General features: G+C 43.2%; 1 protein-coding gene across 1 annotated transcript in view; it reads right to left on the bottom strand.

Annotated features, from left to right (window-relative positions):
* Positions 1 to 14: 14 nt before the first annotated feature.
* Positions 15 to 18,780, bottom strand: part of LOC311117787 (uncharacterized protein) — a gene marked incomplete at its 3' end in the record, with an annotated part of 34,714 nt that continues 15,948 nt past the window's right edge. The window contains exons 2-12 of the mRNA XM_084192701.1: positions 9,905 to 10,041; positions 9,503 to 9,602; positions 8,049 to 8,134; positions 7,600 to 7,771; positions 4,855 to 5,034; positions 4,605 to 4,727; positions 4,323 to 4,456; positions 3,633 to 3,663; positions 3,429 to 3,522; positions 3,188 to 3,305; positions 15 to 3,074 (exon numbers count right to left, since the gene is read on the bottom strand). Coding sequence (XP_084048827.1) covers positions 15 to 3,074; positions 3,188 to 3,305; positions 3,429 to 3,522; positions 3,633 to 3,663; positions 4,323 to 4,456; positions 4,605 to 4,727; positions 4,855 to 5,034; positions 7,600 to 7,771; positions 8,049 to 8,134; positions 9,503 to 9,602; positions 9,905 to 10,039 — 4,233 coding nt within the window. The remainder of the gene's footprint in view (positions 3,075 to 3,187; positions 3,306 to 3,428; positions 3,523 to 3,632; positions 3,664 to 4,322; positions 4,457 to 4,604; positions 4,728 to 4,854; positions 5,035 to 7,599; positions 7,772 to 8,048; positions 8,135 to 9,502; positions 9,603 to 9,904; positions 10,042 to 18,780) is intronic.

The raw sequence follows: 18,780 nt of genomic DNA, 5'->3' as shown, positions 1-18,780 counted from the left end.
TCTGCCTCTTCTACCATAGCAGCTTCCTCTGCTAGTTTTTCAATAGCTATTTCAATAACTGTTTCCTCTTTCTTCTCTTCGTCCACTTTTTCCTCTTCCTCAATTGTTGCTTCCTCCTCCTTTTCTTCCTCTATGGTTTTTTCTTCCTCCTCCACCTTTTCTCCCACAGTAATAGTTTCAGCTGAAACTGCAGCTTCAGCTTCCTCCATTTTTTCTTCTTCCACTATCTCCGTTTCCTTCACTTCCTCCACCTTTTCCTCTTCCTCAGTTGTTGCTACCTCCTCCACCTTTTCTTCTGCAACACTCTCCTCTTCCGCTGATTCCGGTTCAGCTGCAGCTTCAGTTTCCTCCATCTCTCCCTCAATTTTTTCTTCCTCCTCCTTTTCTTCCTCTATGGTTTTTGCTTCCTCCTCCACCTTTTCTTCCACAGTAATAGTTTCAGCTGAAACTGCAGCTTCAGCTTCCTCCATTTTTTCTTCTTCAACTATCTCCGCTTCCTTCTCTTCCTCCACCTTTTCCTCTTCCTCAGGTGTTGCTTCCTCCTCCACCTTTTCTTCTGCAACACTCTCCTCTCCCACTGGTTCAGTTTCAGTTTCCTCTTCAGCCAGCATTTCTTCTTCCACTATTACAGCTGCTTCCTCCTCTGCCTTTTCCTTCTCCACTGTTTTTTCTTCCTCCACGTTTTCTTCCTCCTCTATTGCTGCTGTTTCCTCCACTGGTTTTTCTCTCTCTACCCTTTTCTCCACAGAATCCAGCACAGGTTCCTCTTCCTCAGGTTGTTTTCGGCCTCGTTTGGATTTGCATCTAGGTTTGGCAGGGGCAGATTTTCTTCCTTTCCTCAAAACTACTGGTGCCTCTTCTTCCTCAGCTGCCTCTTCCTCATCTGGCGCCTCCACTTTCACCTCTTCCTCGGGTTGTTTGCCTTTTCGTGTGGACTTGCGTTTTGGTGGAGTAACTGGAACACTTTTTCTTCCTCTTCTCAGGACTCTTGTTTCTACAACTGAAGCCTCCTCTTCCTCCTCCTCAGGTGGTGAAGTCTTCTCTTCTTCCTCATCTGGTTTTTCTACTGCTTCATCTGCTACATTCTCCACTGCTGTTGCTTCCCCCTCCACTTTTTCTGCCTCTTCAATTACCTCTGCTAGTTTCTCTACCGTTTCTTCTTCTGCTTCCACCTCTTTCTTCTCTTCCTCCACTTTTTCCTCTTTCTCAGTTATTGCTTCCACTACTGGTGCCTCTTCTTCCTTAGCTGCCTCTTCCTCCTCTGGCTCCTCCACCTTCTCTTCTTCCTCAGGCTGTTTACCTCTTCTTGTGGAGTTGCGTTTCGGAGTCGGGTGAGCAGCAGGAAACCTTGTTTCTACAACTGGAGCCTCTTCTTCTTCTTCAGGTGGTGAGGTCTTCTCCTCTTCCTCAGGTGGTGAGGTTTTTTCCTCTTCCTCGGGTTGTGAAGTCTTCTCCTCTTCCTCAGGTGGTGAGGTTATCTCCCTTTTGGTAGGTTCCTTAACTGGCTTTTGTAACACTTCATCTGCAGCAATTTCCTCTTTCTCTTCCTCCACTTTTTCTGCCTCTTCAACTACCATTGTTAGTTTTTCTACAGCTATTTCCATAACTGTTTCCTCTTCTCCTTCCACCTCTGTCTTCTCTTCCTCCACTTGTTCCTCTTCTTCAGTTGTTGGTTCCTCCACCTTTTCTTCCTCTGTGGGGTTTGCTTCCTTCTCCACATTTTCTTCCTCCACACTCCCCACTGTTGCAGCTTCAGTTTCCTCAAACATTTCTACTTCTGCTGTCTCCGCTTCCTTCTCTTCCTCCACCTTTTCCTCTTCCTCCACACTTTCCACTGTTGCAACTGTTGCTTTGTCCACTGCTTTTCCCTCATCCATCTTTTCCTCCACAGATTCCTGAACAGGTTCAGCCGCCTCCTCCATCTTTTCATCCTCTACCTTTTCTGCCTCCACTTCCTCTTTCTCAGGTTGTTTGCATGCTCGTGTGGATTTGCGTCTGGGTGTGGCAGGGGCAGAAAATTTGCCTCTGCTTCCTCTCCACATAACTCTGGTTTCCACTACTGGTGCCTTTTGTTCCACAGCTGCCTGTTCCTCCTCCTTCTCTACCTCGGCTTGTTTGCCTCTTTTTGTGGACTTGCGTTTCGGACTTGGAGTAGCTGGAACCCTTTTTCTTCCTATCCTCAAAACTCTTGTTTCGACAACTGCAGCCTCCTCTTCCTCATTTTCCTCCTCTGGTGGTGAGATCTTCTCCTCTTCCTCTGCAGGTTCCTCAACTGGCTTTTCTACCACTTTATCTGCAACACATTCCACGCCGATATCCTCAATCTTTTCTTCCTCCTCCTCCTTCTCCTCCTCTGTTCCATCCTCAAGGCTCTCTGCCTCCACTTCCTGTTCCTCTTGGCTTGTTGTTGTTGTGGCCTTCTCTTTCTCAACAGCTTTTTCCTGGACTTTGCCATCTACTTCCTCCTCTGTCATTTCATCTGTTTTTTCTGCCTCTTCCTCTTCAACAACAGTTGGAGTGGATTTGCGTCTAGGTGTGGCAGGGACAGGAGCAGGGGCAGCTCTCCTTCCTCTCCTCAGAACTTTTGCTTCCACTACTGGTGCCTCTTCTTCTTCCTCGGCTGCCTCTTCCTCCTCTGGCTCTTCCGCCTCCTCCTCTTCCTCAGGCTGTTTGCCTCTTCTTGTGGACTTGCATTTTGGTGTAGGGGTAGCTGGAATGCTTTTTCTTCCTCTCCTCAAGACTCGTGTTTCTACCACTGGAGCTGCCTCTTCCTCCTCAGCTGGCGAGATCTTCTCCTCTTCCTCAGCAGGTTCCTCAACTGCTGGCTGCTCCTCTTTCACTGTCTCCTCCTCAACCTCAGCAGGTTTTGTGAGACAAGTGGATCTTGGTCTGCCTCTTCTTTTCGTTTCCTCCTTCGAGGGTTCTTCAGCTGTTTCTTCTTTGTTCTCTTCTTTGTCTTCATTGGTTCCTGTCACCTCCATTGGAACCTCCTCTGCCTCCTCCACCTCCTTGATCTCTGAGGACACATTATCAAGCTCAATTGCTGTGTCCTCCGTGGCTGTGTCAACGTTATCCTGTCCCCAAAAAAAATGTTTTTAAAGAGCGTGTGTCACTTAAGCCTCCTTACTTCTGGACATTTGAAAAACATTGATTAATTGTTTATGAATCGTATGAATCGTATACATACCTCAGCTAACTCCTCTTTGTCGGACTCAACTACAGGAACACATTTTTCATTCTCTTGCTGATGCTCTGAAACTGGCTTCTCTTTTGGAGTATCCACCTCTGCTTCAATATCCTCAATCCTACACCACACAGATATGCCAAAGTGAATGACCTTAATTTAGGCAATAGCTATTTAACTGTTCATGTGTTTTACTGTATTCCATGAACATTTGAAACAAAGAAGTATTCACATTCTCTGTTACCTGATGGCTTTCTCTGCTTTGCTTTCCTCTGAGATATTCTTACATTTGAGGCCACTGCTCCTGCCTCGGGTTGTAACTGGCGTTTCTTCCTTCTCTGGAAACATAATCAAAAATGATGTTAGGAGGAGAAACTCTGTGTAGTTTCAGTGAACATACGTTAGAAGTTATTACCAAGATCCAGCACATGAAACAACCAATACTTGCCTTTTGTCACTTTGACCAGTGTAACTTCCTCCTATAAACAAAGTAAATGTTATTACGTAAGCAAAACAATAAACTGTTACAGGAGGGTGCCGCGGTTCCGGAGCAACCCACTAGGTGTCATCCTCCGACAACCTTAGGCACCTCCTTACTCACAGTCTGGACTAATCATTATCCTATTGGTGTCACCTGTGTCTACCTGTTCACCTATGTATTTATGCCCTCACTTCCCTGTGTTCCCTTGCTCAGTTTTCTCTGCTACTTTCTCTATGCTCAGCAGTACTAATCAGTGTCTGATCGGAGAAGTATGTACAGGTAATCGAGAAGTGTTCTCCCTGTTTCTTTATTATTTCAGTCGTAGTTACTATTTCGTATTTTGGCTGTCAGCCTGTTTTTGGAGACTTATTTGCGCCACCATTCTTTTATCATGTTAAGTCCGCTGTTTTGTAACCTGGCTTCGGGACCACCAGTAAAGATCCTTGTTTTCACCATCTCTGCCTACTGCCTACTGTCTATCCTGCACCGCACCTGGGTCACACCTCACACCTACCCTTACAATAAACAACATTAAATTGTACATACTATAAGTAAGTAATACAAAACTAAAATATTGAACAATATACAGATTATTTGTCACATAACATGTTATATATATTCTTTACATTAAATCTATTGTTACATTAAAAAACATACCACAATTTCAACGGTGTACTCCATGGCTTCCTGTTCCTGTATGCGTGATGTCACTTCCTCCATGACCCCCTCATTTTCAGCCACCACAGGGTTCAACACAGAGTGCTCCGTAAAGGAGAGGTACTTGGATAAGGCTGAGGGAAGAAGTCACAATTCCATCATTTTAGTGAGAATCGTCTCCGTTCAAGACGTACAGTGACGTGTCATTCTAGCACCCTAAGTACAGCAATCTAGACAGAAGGGATGTGCACGTCTGCCATTTTAAACTTGAGATAAACATACCACTCAGGCCCATAGCCTGGATCTTGTTGGCTATGTTAGTCCTCTGGCTGGGTCCTCCAACACTCTCCACCTCCCACAGCAGGTCTCTGTCGGCCGGGTACAGGCTCAGGTACTTCCCACACACTGGAAAACAATAAGAAGTTGTTAGGGTTGTGGACTGGTAGGCTGATGGCTGCAGATTAGGAGAGTATAAGGAATGTTTTGAGATCTTTCAACCACCCTTGTATTTCCCTGTGTGAACATTGATTACCTTTGTACATAGCTTTTGAAAGGGGGTATCTCAACCCAAGGCAGTCCTCTTTGAAACAGTCAACAAAGTTCTCCAGCATTTGAAGGCCCAGGCCATTGCCGCGGTGACACTTCCTGACGAATATGGAGTCCATGATAGGAAGCTGATAGCACTGTGTTAAGAAGGTACTGCACAAGCTGCCTATAGGGAAAATAGGAAAACATATGGAGACGCATGACAACAGAAGATACTCAGACACATGTACAGTTGAAGTCGGAAGTTTACATACACTTAGGTAGGAGTCATTAAAACTCGTTTTTCAACCACTCCACAAATTTCTTGTTAACAAACTATAATTTTGGCAAGTCGGTTAGGACATCTACTTTGTGGATGACACAAGTAATTTTTCCAACAATTGTTTATAGACAGATTAATTCACTTATAATTCACTGTATCACAATTCCAGTGGGTCATAAGTTGACTGTGCCTTTAAACAGCTTGGAAAATTCCAGAAAATGATGTCATGGCTTTAGAAGTTTCTGATAGGCTAATTGACATCATTTGAGTCAATTGGAGGTGTACCTGTGGATGTATTTCAAGGCCTACCTTCAAACTCAGTGCCTCTTTGCTTGACATCATGGGAAAATCTAAATAAATCAGCCAAGACCTCAGAAAATAAATTGTAGACCTCAACAAGTCTGGTTCATCCTTGGGAACAATTTCCAAATGCCTGAAGGTACCACGTTCATCTGTACAAACAATAGTACGCAAGTATAAACACCATGGGACCACGCAGCCATCATACCGCTCAGGAAGGAGACGCGTTCTGTCTCCTAGAGATTAACGTAATTTGGTGCGAAAAGTGCAAATCAATCCCAGAACAACAGCAAAGGACCTTGTGAAGATGCTGGAGGAAACAGGTACAAAAGTATCTATATCCACAGTAAAATGAGTCCGATATCGACATAACCTGAAAGGCCGCTCAGCAAGGAAGAAGCCACTGCTCCAAAACCGCCATAAAAAAGCCAGACTACGGTTTGCAACTGCACATGGGGACAAAGATCGTACTTTTTGAAGAAATGTCCTCTGGTCTGATGAAACAAAAATAGAACTGTTTGGCCATAATGACCATTGTTATGTGTGGAGGAAAAAGGACGGCGCGTGCAAGCCGAAGAACACCATCCAAACCGTGAAGCACGGGGGTGGCAGCATCATGCTGTGGGGGTGCTTTGCTGCAGGAGGGACTGGTGCACTTCACAAAATAGATGGCATCATGATGAAGGAAAATGATGTGGCTATATTGAAGCAACATCTCAAGACATCAGTCAGGAAGTTAAAGCTTGGTCGCAAATGGGTCTTCCAAATGGACAATGACCCCAAGCATACTTCCAAAGTTGTGGCAAAATGGCTTAAGGACAACAAAGTCAAGGTATTGGAGTGGCCATCACAAAGCCCTGAACTCAATCCTATAGACATTTTGTGGACAGAACTGAAAAAGTGTGTGCGCGCAAGGAGGCCTACAAACCTGACTCAGTTACACCAGCTCTGTCAGGAGGAATGGGCCAAAATTCTCCCAACTTATTGTGGGAAGCTTCTGGAAGGCTAACCGAAACATTTGACCCAAGTTAAACAATTTAAAGGCAATGCTACCAAATACTAATTGAGTGTATGTAAACTTCTGACCCACTGGGAATGTGATGAAAGAAATAAAAGCCTAAATAAATCACTCTCTACTATTATTCTGACATTTCACATTCTTAAAATAAAGTGGTGATCCTAACTGACCTAAGACAGGGAATTGTTACTAGGATTAAATGTCAGGAATTGGGAAAAACTGAGTTTAAATGTATTTGGCTAAGGTGTATGTAAACTTCCGACTTCAACCGTATACAATTTTGTGCACAAATTCGTTTACATCCCTGTTAGTGAGCATTTCTCCTTTGCCAAGATAATCCATCCACCTGACAGGTGTGGCATATCAAGAAGCTGATTAAACAGCATGATCATTACACAGGTGCACTTTGTGCTGGGGACAATAAAAGGCCACTCTAAAATGTGCAGTTTTGTCACACAACCCAATGTCACAAGTTTTGAGGGAGTGTGCAATTGGCATGCGGACTGCAGGAATGTCTACCAGAGCTGATTCCAGAGAATTGAATGTTCATTTTTATACCATAAGCCGCCTCCAACGTCATTTTAGAGAATTTTGCAGTACATCCAACCGGCCTCACAACCGCAGACTGGGTGTATGGCATCGTGTGGGCGAGTGGTTTGCTGATGTCAACGTTTTGAACAGAGCGCCCCATGATGGCCGTGGGGTTATGGTATGGGCAGGCATAAGCTACAGACAATGAACACAATTGCAGAAATACCGTGACGAGATCCTGAGGCCCATTGTGAGGACAATTTTTTTTAAGGTATCTGTGACCAACAGATGCATATTTGTATTCCCAGTCATGTGAAATCCATAGATAAGAGCCTAATGAATTTATTTAAATTGACTGATTTCCTCATATGAACTGTAACTCAATAAAATTGTTGAAATTATGGCATGTTGCGTTTATATTTGTGTTCAAGTATATATACATTGGAGAGCATACAATACATATAAACGTCTATGCGAAAATGTTCATTGGCTTTGTGAGTTAGGAACTATCTTTGTTTTGAACACAGCTCTTGAACACAGCTCTACTCCATAATAACTGATGTGTGATGAGAATTGAGCATCATTACCTTTATCTACCATGTCAATGCCAGGTTCCTTACCTGAAGGTTTGACTGAGTAGAAGCCGACTGCCTGTCCGTCTTTCCAGAGGATCTTGGCGTTGTCGCTCTCCCCGTGGCAGAGGAAAGGTAGTTCGTCTGAACTCATTTCCATGGCTCTGTACACCACACGGTTCAAAATGTACAGAACTATCCTCTCCCCTAGAGTCTCCACCTATAGAGGAAACCACAACCACATCAGTCAGCACCCCTGTGTGTCTCTCATTCAATTCATTGACCCAATACTGTCTCATTCTTGTAAAATATATTTAAAAAAGAAACCCAAAAATATATACCTATTGTCTCTCTTGGATGCGTCTAATTTCACAATTGCTTTTGCTGCTGTATAATAACTTCTGCAACAATAGTGAGAATTCATACACATGCTATTTCTCGACAACCAGGTGGTGTATTACTACACATACAGCTGAAATAGTTTTCAAAGATAGTACCTCCACACATCCATCTCTGGCAGGGTCTGCTGTTTTTAGGATGTCCTCCAGTGACCACCATCGATCCAACAGGTACAGCCCCACCGCTGAGAGAGATAACACACACAACAATTACATACAGTGCATTCGGAAAGGATTCAGACCCCTTCACGTTTTCCACATTGTATAAAAAAACAAAACAGGAAATATCATATTTACATAAGTATTCAGACCCTTTACTCAGTACTTTGTTGAACCACCTTTGGCAGCGATTACAGCCTCGATTCTTCTTGGGTATGACGCTACAAGGTTGGCACATCTGTATTTGGGGAGTCTCTCCCATTCTTCTCTGCAGATCCTCTCAAGCTCTGTCAGGTTGGATGGGGAGAGTCGCTGCACAGCTATTTTCAGGTATCTCCAGAGATGTTAGATCGGGTTCAAGTCCAGGCTCTGGCTGGGCCACTCAAGGACATTCAGAGACGTGTCCACGAAGCCACTCCTGCGTTCTCTTGGCTGTGTGCTTAGGGTCGTTGTCCTGTTGGAAGGTGAACCTTCGCAACAGTCTGAGGTCCTGAGCTCTCTGGAGCAGGTTTTCATCAAGGATCTCTCTGTACTTTGCTCCGTTCATCTTTCCCTCGATCCTGACTAGTCTCCCAGACCCTTCCGCTGAAAAACATCCTCACAGCATGAAACTGCCACCACCATTCTTCACCGTAGGGATGGTATTGGCCAGGTGATGAGCGGTGCCTGGTTTCCTCCAGACGTGACGCTTAGCATTCATGTTTCTCATGGTCTGAGAGTCCTTTAGGTGCAGAGATGGTTATCCTTCTGGAAGGTTCTCCCATCTCCACAGAGGAACTCTAGAGCTCTGTCAGAGTGACCATCAGGTTCTTGGTCACCTCTCTGACCAAGGCCTTTCTCCCTCGATTGCTCAATTGCTCAGGAAGAGTCTTGGTGGTTCGAAACTTCTTCCATTTAAGAATGATGGAGACCACTGTGTTCTTGGGGACCTTCAATGCTGCAGACATTTTTTGGACACAATCCTGTCTCAGAGCTCTACAGACAATTCCTACAACATCATGGCTTGGTTTTTGCTCTGACATGCACTGTCAACTGTGGGACCTTATATAGACAGGGGTGTGCCTTTCCAAATCATGTCAAATCAATTGAATTTACCACAGGTGGAGTCCAATCAAGTTGTAGAAATATCTGAAGGTTGATCAATGGAAACATACTATATGTACCGCTTTTAAATAAATAACCGCTACAATTGGTAAACATTTTCATGATTCATTTTATAGTTCCTGAAGGCACAAAATACACTGTGGCATTACACTAGCCTTAGGTAGGGGGAGGGGAGATTTGAACAGACCATGGATTAAACCAAAACAGCCCAGTTTATCCATGAGCAGTCTCCATTTTGTGTCAACATCATCAACAGTTTCCTCATAAGACAATGTGACTCAGTCAGTCACCTGTAAACTGGTCCTGTGGGGAGAACAGGGCAAGGACCTTCTGTCTCAGGTAGCCTCCATACAGAGGGACGAAACCCACATTGGAAAGACCAATGGGCACCTGGGTGAGGACAGGAGCACAAGGTCAAAATTCAACAATTTAATCTATTGGGGTGTAATTTAGCATACAGTAGAAAAATGCTAGGGAAGTTGTACATTTTAATTTAATCAAAGAGGCTATTTCCTAAGAAAGGGGGCAGATTTCACAATATAAATGTAATGTAGTTTAATGTGGCAAAACGGACCTTGAACAAATGTAGAACTGGAAGGCGTTAATGTAAATCTAGCCAAGGCAGATTCAATGACAGATATTTGGCCATCAAATGCAGTCAAAGCTCCTTTACCTGTGTGGATTGTGTTTACCTGTATGTTGTTGGCGAGGGTGAGGTGTTCGGGTGAGTCTGGATTGTTGTGGAGGATGCTGTTCATGTAGTCCTGGGCTGATCTCTCCAGGACCTCTTGGGTCACGCTGGCCAGGCCGTCCACAGGGAACTCCATCCCTACAGGAACACAGAGCAGTCAGTCACCAGAGTTCACAGATAAGCTCTGTGAAGATACATTATATTTACCCTTTAAATAATCCTTTATTTCACCAGGGAAGTCTCATTTAAATATTGTAATCTTGCCATGGAGCAGTGTTAGAAGGGAACCACTTGGATCACTGACACACACTCACCAAAAGTCAGAAAATAAGTGGTTATATTTCTAAATTTCTTGTATCATTTATTTAACCAGGCATGTCTCATTGTCATGGGACTGGGAGCTTTTGAAAAAGTCAGTTGCATGACATGAACATGACGCTTATCTTGGGAGTACACTAGTTCAACTGTTGGTTGGAACTGAGCACAAAGACCATTGCATTTATGCATGTTGCATATTGGCATGCGGCTGTAATGGTACCAGACAGTACAGGGAAAGCATTGACGTGACCTGCCTCCATCCCTGCAGGCATAAACTACACTGGAGGACTACAGATCAGTGGTTATAAAAACTCCCACAATATAGGCCACTGGTGGATGAGCAGATTTAGCCTAACAAGCTGATAGTGTAATTCTTAATACTTGCTGATTAGCCAGCAGCAGACCAGATTGTGCACTTTGCAGATCTACAGAACCTAAGTGACGGTAGTTTTGGGACTTCAAATAAGATGGCTACAGAGAGTGATCTGTGTGTCCTCTAACATTTGTATTGTAACATTATCATTTGTAATTAAATGATGTGCTGTTATCTATTTATTTGATTACTATAGTCTATTGTAGTTTATCTTAGTCATTATATTAGTCTAATGAATTTGTCATGACCATATCAAAGGCCCCAAAGTAGACTGTATTTTCTAACAAAGAAAACATCTCTCAGCCCCGTCATTCATTGTGCATAACGTGATCATCAAAACAAACAATAGTCTAGACTAGCATGGTTCATCTATGCAGGGAAGGAGAGGAGTTTACACGTCCGCTGAGATGTCATTGTCATCTAATCTAATCCACTTGTCACAACAAATACCAATAATCTTGCTTTGATCTTTCATGCTCACTTGTGTGTCTAACTAATGAGCGGTCTTGGTCGTTTTAGCTTCACTCAGACAACAGAAGAAAAAGTAAATAGATGGTGGATGCCCTTTTCTATTTTAATAGTCAACATTTACTAAGATGTAATTGGAAACAGATGCTTGTGAAAGATGTCACTTTTTATAGAATCAGCTTCTATAAAATTCCTGACGTAGTTTAACAATTTGTGTACTTAATTAAGCAATAATGCCTGAGAACCCTGGAATTATCATGTGGCAACTCCCAACAAGGGCTGTTCTGACATGCTGACCATACCGCCCACTTTGCGTGTGCAAGCGTTGCAAAATAAATGTACACATACATGTTATTCAATAATTTAATCCAAACTGCTCGCGAGCGTCTGCATAGCCAGGCGCTAAAATAGAACTTGGTTCTATTTTTGACGCTTGACGCGCTGCAAGTCCCATCTCTCCCATCTCCTCATTGGTTTTTAGGAGCATATACCCAAGTGGGTGATTGAAAGCTGAACTGAGGTTCACACTCCAGTCCAGTTGGTGGTGGTAATGCACCTTAAAGTTGGTTGCCAACCTTCATATAAAGTCCAAAGAAGAAGAAGACTGAAGGAGGAGAGATGACTAGAAACTATCTAGGTTTCCCCTTTTATCTGTGGATTAATTGTCGGACTAGAGAACACACGATTTTGTGTAACTCAGAATGGGTAAAAATTCTACAAAGATCCAGAAAAAAAAGGACCTTGTGCATTTCAGGTAAATTAACAATCCAATGTTTATATCCGAGGACAAATTAGCTAGCAACAGCAAGCTAGCAACAGCAAGCTAGCTAGCTAAATGTCCATGAATGTTTCAAGTGTTTCGACCTGTCCCCAAATGAATATAGTTGGTTCTGAGTTCATTTTGATGTTTCAACCTGCATATCCTGATCGTGTCTGGTGTGGATGGACAAAACCAACATGTGCTCGATGGCGCACGTGGACATATGCACGTGCACGGTGTAGTCAGCTTGTGAGGCCCGAGGTGAAGCCAAGGGCCTGGATACAGCCCTTGGGGAGAGTTGTCACACGATAATTACAGGCTTTAAGGGCATTATTACTTTTATAAAACGGTTGCCAATATATTTATAGAAATATGAAAAAAAAATCTTATTATTTTAATGAGTACATTTGTTTTTGCATTCTGAAGTTGCTACCCAAGCGGGCTAGTCGTTAGTTATTTTCTCATGTTTTGACCCAGTCGTTAATTTTAATAATTCTATTCATTCGACGTTACTATGTTAAACAAATTATTGGCATGGAGCTATCTAGCAGAGATTCAATGCGAGACAAGAATCTCAATAAATAATGATATAACAAATATCCAATAGGCCTACACAGGCAACAACTATTATGCGAGTCCGAGCTAACCAAGCTAGTTGGTAATGTTATTAGGGACGTTTCCGTTGATGACACACGAGTGGAAGAAGTATTGCTCACCAGAGGTAGAGTACCTCATGAGAAGTTGTAGACCACACTATCTACCAAGAGAGTTTTCATCAATATTTTTCGTAGCCGTCTATTTACCACCACAAACCGATGCTGGCACTAAGACCGCACTCAATGAGCTGTATAAGGCCATAGGCAAACAAGAAAATGCTCATCCAGAAGCGGTGCTCCTAGTGGCCGGGGACTTTAATGCAGGCAAATAAATCTATTTTTCCTAATTTCTACCAGCATTTCACATGTCAAACCAGAGGAAAAAGAACACTAGACCACCTTTACTCCACACACAGAGAAGCATACAAAGCTCTCTCTCGCCCTCCATTTGGCAAATCTGACCATAATTCTATCCTTCTGATTCCTGCAAAAACTAAAGCAGGAAGTACCAGTGACTCGCTCAATACGGAAGTGGTCAGATGACGCGGATGCTACGCTACAGGACTGTTTTGCTAGCACAGACTGCAATATGTTCCGGGATTCATCCAATTACATTGAGGATTATACCACCTCAGGCACCGGCTTCATCAATAAGTGCATCGATGATGACGTCCCCACAGTGACCGTACGTACATATCCCAACCAGAAGCCATGGATTACAGGACACATCCTCACTGAGCTAAAGGCTATAGCTGCCTCTTTCAAGGAGCTGGACACTAATCCGGACACTTATAAGAAATCCCGCTCTGCCCTCAGATGAACCATAAAACAGGCAAAGCATCAATACAGGACTAAGATTGAGTCCTACTACACCGGCTCTGACGCTCGTCGGATGTGGCAGGGCTTGCAAACTATTACGGACTACAAAGGGAAACCCAGCTGCGAGCTGCCCAGTGACGAGAGCCTACCAGACGGGCTAAATGCTTTTTATGCTCGCTTCGAGGCAAGCAACACTGAAGCATGCATTAGAGCACCAGCTGTTCCGGACGGCTGTGTGATCACGCTCTCTGTAGCCGATGTGAGCAAGACCTTTAAACAGGTCAACATTCGCAAGTCCGTGGAGCCAGATGGATTACCAGGACGTGTACTCAGATAATGCGCGGATAAAGTGTCTTCACTGACATTTTCAAACTCTCCCTGACCGAGTCTGTAATACCTACATGTTTCAAACAGACCACCATAGTCCCTGTGCCCAAGAAAACAAAGGTAACCTGCCTAAATGACTAACACCCTGTAGCACTCACGTCAGTAGCCACGAGGTGCTTTGAAAGGCTGGTCATGGCTCACATCAACACCATCATCCCGGAAACCCTAGACCAACTCCAATTCGCATACCGCCCCAACAGATCCACAGATGATGCAATCTCAATCGCACTCCACACGGCCCTTTCCCACCTGGACAAAAATAACCCCTTTGTGAGAATGCTGTTCATTGACTACAGCTTCGCGTTCAACATCATAGTGCCCACAAAGCTCATCACTAAGCTAAGGACCATGGGACTAAACACCTCTCTCTGCAACTGGATCCTGGACTTCCTTACAGGCTGCCACCAGGTGGTAAGGGTAGGCAACAACACATCTGCCACGCTGATCCTCAACACGGGGGCCCCTTAGGGATGCGTGCTTAGGCCCCTTCTGTACTCCCTGTTCACCCATGACTGCCTGGCCAAGCACGACTCCAACACCATCATTAAGTTTGCTGATGACACAACAGTGATAGGCCTGATCACCGACAACGATGAAACAGCCTATAGGGATGAGGTCAGAGACCTGGCAATGTGGTGCCAAGACAACAACCTCTCCCTCAACGTGAGCAAGACAAAGGAGCTGATTTTTTTCAAAGACTCCAGTCACCCAAGACATAGACTGTTCTCTCTGCTACCGCATGGCAAGCGGTACCGGAGCGCCAAGTCTAGGTCCAAAAGGCTCCTTAACAGCTTCTACCCCCAAGCCATAAGACTGCTGAACAATTAAATAAATGGCAACCTGAACTATTTGCATTGACACCCCCCCCCTTTGTTTTTACACTGCTGCTACTCGCTGTTTATTATCTATGCATAGTCACTTTACCCCTACCTACATGTACAAATTACCTCGACTGACTAACCTATACCCCCACACATTGACTCGGTACCGGTACCGCCTGTATATAGCCTCGTTATTGTTATTTTATTGTGTAACTTTTTTTTAAATGTTACTTTAGTTTATTTAGTAAATATTTTCTTAACTCTATTTTCTTAAAACTGCATTGTTGGTTAAGGGCTTGTAAGTAAGCATTTCACAGTAAGGTCTACACCTGTTGTATTCACACCTGTTGTTTTCAATACAATTTGATTTGATTGAAGCTGTTCTGGCTCGTGGTGGCCCAACGGCCCATTAAGACACTTTTCATGTTGGTGTTTCCTTTATTTTGGCAGTTACCTGTATGTGTGTGTGTATAATATTTCAAATAATATGTGTGTGTGTGTGTGTGCATGTTTGCGCGGTGTATTGGAAGAATTGTAAATCCATTGTGAAAGGAAATTATAAATCCATTGCGTTGCAAACTATTTTGATAAAATGTGTGCATATATTGGTGTTTTAATACCACCTATTGGTTGTAATACCACATCGGTCTATGGCTGAGCTGAGATGATGCCATTTTGTCAGATGATATAAATTATACAGCCATCAGAGGCTATCGCTTGTGTATCTTGGCTACATTGGTATTTAGGCCTACATTTGGTGAAAATTGTTTGTCAATTTCGGTTAATAGCCAATGTCACTCTGGTTGTTGGCTATCATCAAGGTTAATTTGTGAGTAAATCTGGTTTTGATAATAGCCAGTGTCGACCCAGCCAACGACCTCACCGCACATCACTGGAACAGACTGAACCAGTTTATTTCACCAAATTGTGGCCGAAGATTGTTGCTAAAGTATCATCCCACAATGTATCATCCCATTTTCCTATGGCAATCAAGCCTTGTGAGGGCAGAACATTTTAAGCTATTGTTCCCAACAAGCTAATGCTAACGCTAGTGTTCCAAACTGCTCTGAGAACCGCCAAGGGAATAAATACAGGCCACCACATGCTGAGGGAGAAAGAACAGAACACTACATCTGTTTTCAGTTATAACAGCAGAATGGATCTACTTTCAGAGCAACATCACAGAGGGCCATTGACTTACTGAAGACATTATTAACTGAAGATGTTATAGCATCAATTGGATCATTTGAGAATGGGTTCTTCTCAAACTTTTTTGGGCTTCCTCAACACTTGTTGAGAACCAATACACAATGTTCTTCAAAATATCTCTAACAGGAAACACAAGTGAACACATACTATGAATGGAAACATAAACAACACACAAACAAACACACGTATGGACACCTGAATAAATAGAAACACATACATTGTGCAAGTTCTCCCACTTAAAAAGATGAGAGAGGCCTGTAATTTTCATCATAGGTACACGTCAACTATGACAGACAAAATGAGAAGAAAAAATCCAGAAAATCACATTGTAGGATTTTTTATGAATTTATTTGCTAATTATGGTGGAAAATAAGTATTTGGTCAATAACAAACGTTTCTCAATACTTTGTTATATACCCTTTGTTGGCAATGACACAGGTCAAACGTTTTCTGTAAGTCTTCACAAGGTTTTCACACACTGTTGCTGGTATTTTGGCCCATTCCTCCATGCATATCTCCTCTAGAGCAGTGATGTTTTGGGGCTGTCGCTGGGCAACATGGACTTTCAACTCCCTCCAAAGATTTTCTATGGGGTTGAGATCTGGAGACTGGCTAGGCCACTCCAGGACCTTCTTACGAAGCCACTCCTTTGTTGCCCGGCGGTGTGTTTGGGATCATTGTCATGCTGAAAGACCCAGCCACGTTTCATCTTCAATGCCCTTGCTGATGGAAGGAGGTTTTCACTCAAAATCTCACGATACATGGCCCCATTCATTCTTTCCTTTACACGGATCAGTCGTCCTGGTCCCTTTGCAGAAAAACAGTCCCAAAGCATGATGTTTCTACCCCCATGCTTCACAGTAGGTATGGTGTTCTTTGGATGCAACTCAGCATTCTTTGTCCTCCAAACATGACGAGTTGAGTTTTTTCCAAAAAGTTATATTTTGGTTTCATCTGACCATATGACATTCTCCCAATCCTCTTCTGGATCATCCAAATGCACTCTAGCAAACTTCAGACGGGCTTGGACATGTACTGGCTTAAGCAGGGGGACACGTCTGGCACTGCAGGATTTGAGTCCCTGGCGGCGTAGTGTGTTACTGATGGTAGGCTTTGTTACTTTGGTCCCAGCTCTCTGCAGGTCATTCACTAGGTCCCCCCGTGTGGTTCTGGGATTTTTGCTCACCGTTCTTTTGATCATTTTGACCCCACGGGGTGAGATCTTGCGTGGAGCCCCAGATAGAGGGATATTATCAGTGGTCTTGTATGTCTTCCATTTCCTAATAATTGCTCCCACAGTTGATTTCTTCAAACCAAGCTGCTTACCTATTGCAGATTCAGTCTTCCCAGCCTGGTGCAGGTCTACAATTTTGTTTCTGGTGTCCTTTGACAGCTCTTTGGTCTTGGCCATAGTGGAGTTTGGAGTGTGACTGTTTGAGGTTGTGGACAGGTGTCTTTTATACTGATAACAAGTTCAAACAGGTGTCATTAATACAGGTAACGAGTGGAGGACAGAGGAGCCTCTTAAAGAAGAAGTTACAGGTCTGTGAGAGCCAGAAATCTTGCTTGTTTGTAGGTGACCAAATACTTATTTTCCACCATAATTTGCAAATAAATTCATTAAAAATCCTACAATGTGATTTTCTGGATTTTTCTTTCTCAATTTGTCTGTCATAGTTGACGTGTACCTATGATGAAAATTACAGGCCTCTCTCATCTTTTTAAGTGGGAGAACTTGCACAATTGGTGGCTGACTAAATACTTTTTTTCCCCACTGTATATATGGACCACAGTCTACGTGATATGGATACCTGAATGCATACACATATCGTATACACATAAACACTTCCCATGTGGTCTGTTCCAGTGCATACCCCACATAGTATACCCCTCCCTCGCCCCTCCCTAGCCCTTCCGAAAATAAGATCAGCGGGTGGAACATAAAGTTCCCTGTACTTGCAGGACGGGTTACCTCAATCTCTACCCTACTTTATATACAGAACGGGCACTTCCACATGTTGTCAATGAGTTCATATGTGTTTGTCTACAACAGTCAAAATAATTCACAAACTTCACCCAATCAATACAGGTCACTTTCTCCTAATCTGCTATCACCAGATTGCTATAATAATAATAATAATAATAATAATAATAATAATGCCAAGAGTGTGCAAAACTGTCATCAAGGCAAAGGGTGGCTACTTTGAAGAATCTAAAATCTAAAATATATTTTGATTTGTTTAAGAGTTTTTTGGTGACTACATGATTCCATATGTGTTATTTCATAGTTTTGATGTCTTTACAATTATTCTACAATGTAGAAAATAGTACAAATAAATAAAAACCCTTGAATGAGTAGGTGTGTCCTAACTTTTGACTGGTACTGTATGTACAGAGATAAGGGAACAAGGAAGTGGTGAGCTGTAACAGGCCCATATATAGAGCTGAGTGACTTCAGTTGTGTTTGTGTGTGTTTAATTGGGACTGAATGGTGACAGGCTCAAATCCATTATCGCTCTCTGTCTCTCTGTCTTATCCACCGCTGCTCCTGCTGGCACGCACACTAATGTCAGAGGCCATTAACAACCAAGCGGAAAGTCTATGTTGTTCCATGTCTGTGTCTGTGTGTGTGTGTGTGTGTGTGTGTTTAAGTTGAGAGAGTGAGTGAGACCCAGACTGACACATCTGCGAGTGAGAGAATCCCAATTGGTGTATGCAAGCGTGTGCGAGTGAGAATTTGTACAATGTTTGTGCACATGTGTGTGTATGACTGAAAGAGAGAAAGCCTGAGTCAGTGTATAATTGCCTAATGTGTATGTAATTCCATTGAAACCCAGCTGTACTCCACTCCTTTCTTTCTCTCCCTCCCTACATACCCCCAGGGCAGGGAGTTAGTAAATACAAGCCAGCCGTTTGGTTCAGCTCTCTCCTGGAGTGTGATACAATATAGGTCACCACAAACAACCAGATTCAGATTCAAATTCAGGAGGATTTAAAACCTACGAGCAGGAAAACCTAAGGACATGGACTATTTCCATAAGCTGAGAAGATTGATTGATGCACCATGATCCGGAGTAGAGTGTTTTAAGAGCCACATACATGTTTTAATTTACATTTACATTTTAG

The sequence above is a fragment of the Coregonus lavaretus genome (genome assembly GCF_964263955.1).
Source record: "Coregonus lavaretus genome assembly, contig: HAP1_SCAFFOLD_3413, whole genome shotgun sequence".
Taxonomy (NCBI): Eukaryota; Metazoa; Chordata; class Actinopteri; order Salmoniformes; family Salmonidae; genus Coregonus; species Coregonus lavaretus.
Note: the sequence above shows the minus strand (reverse complement) of the source record. Positions and strands in the feature narration are given on the sequence as shown.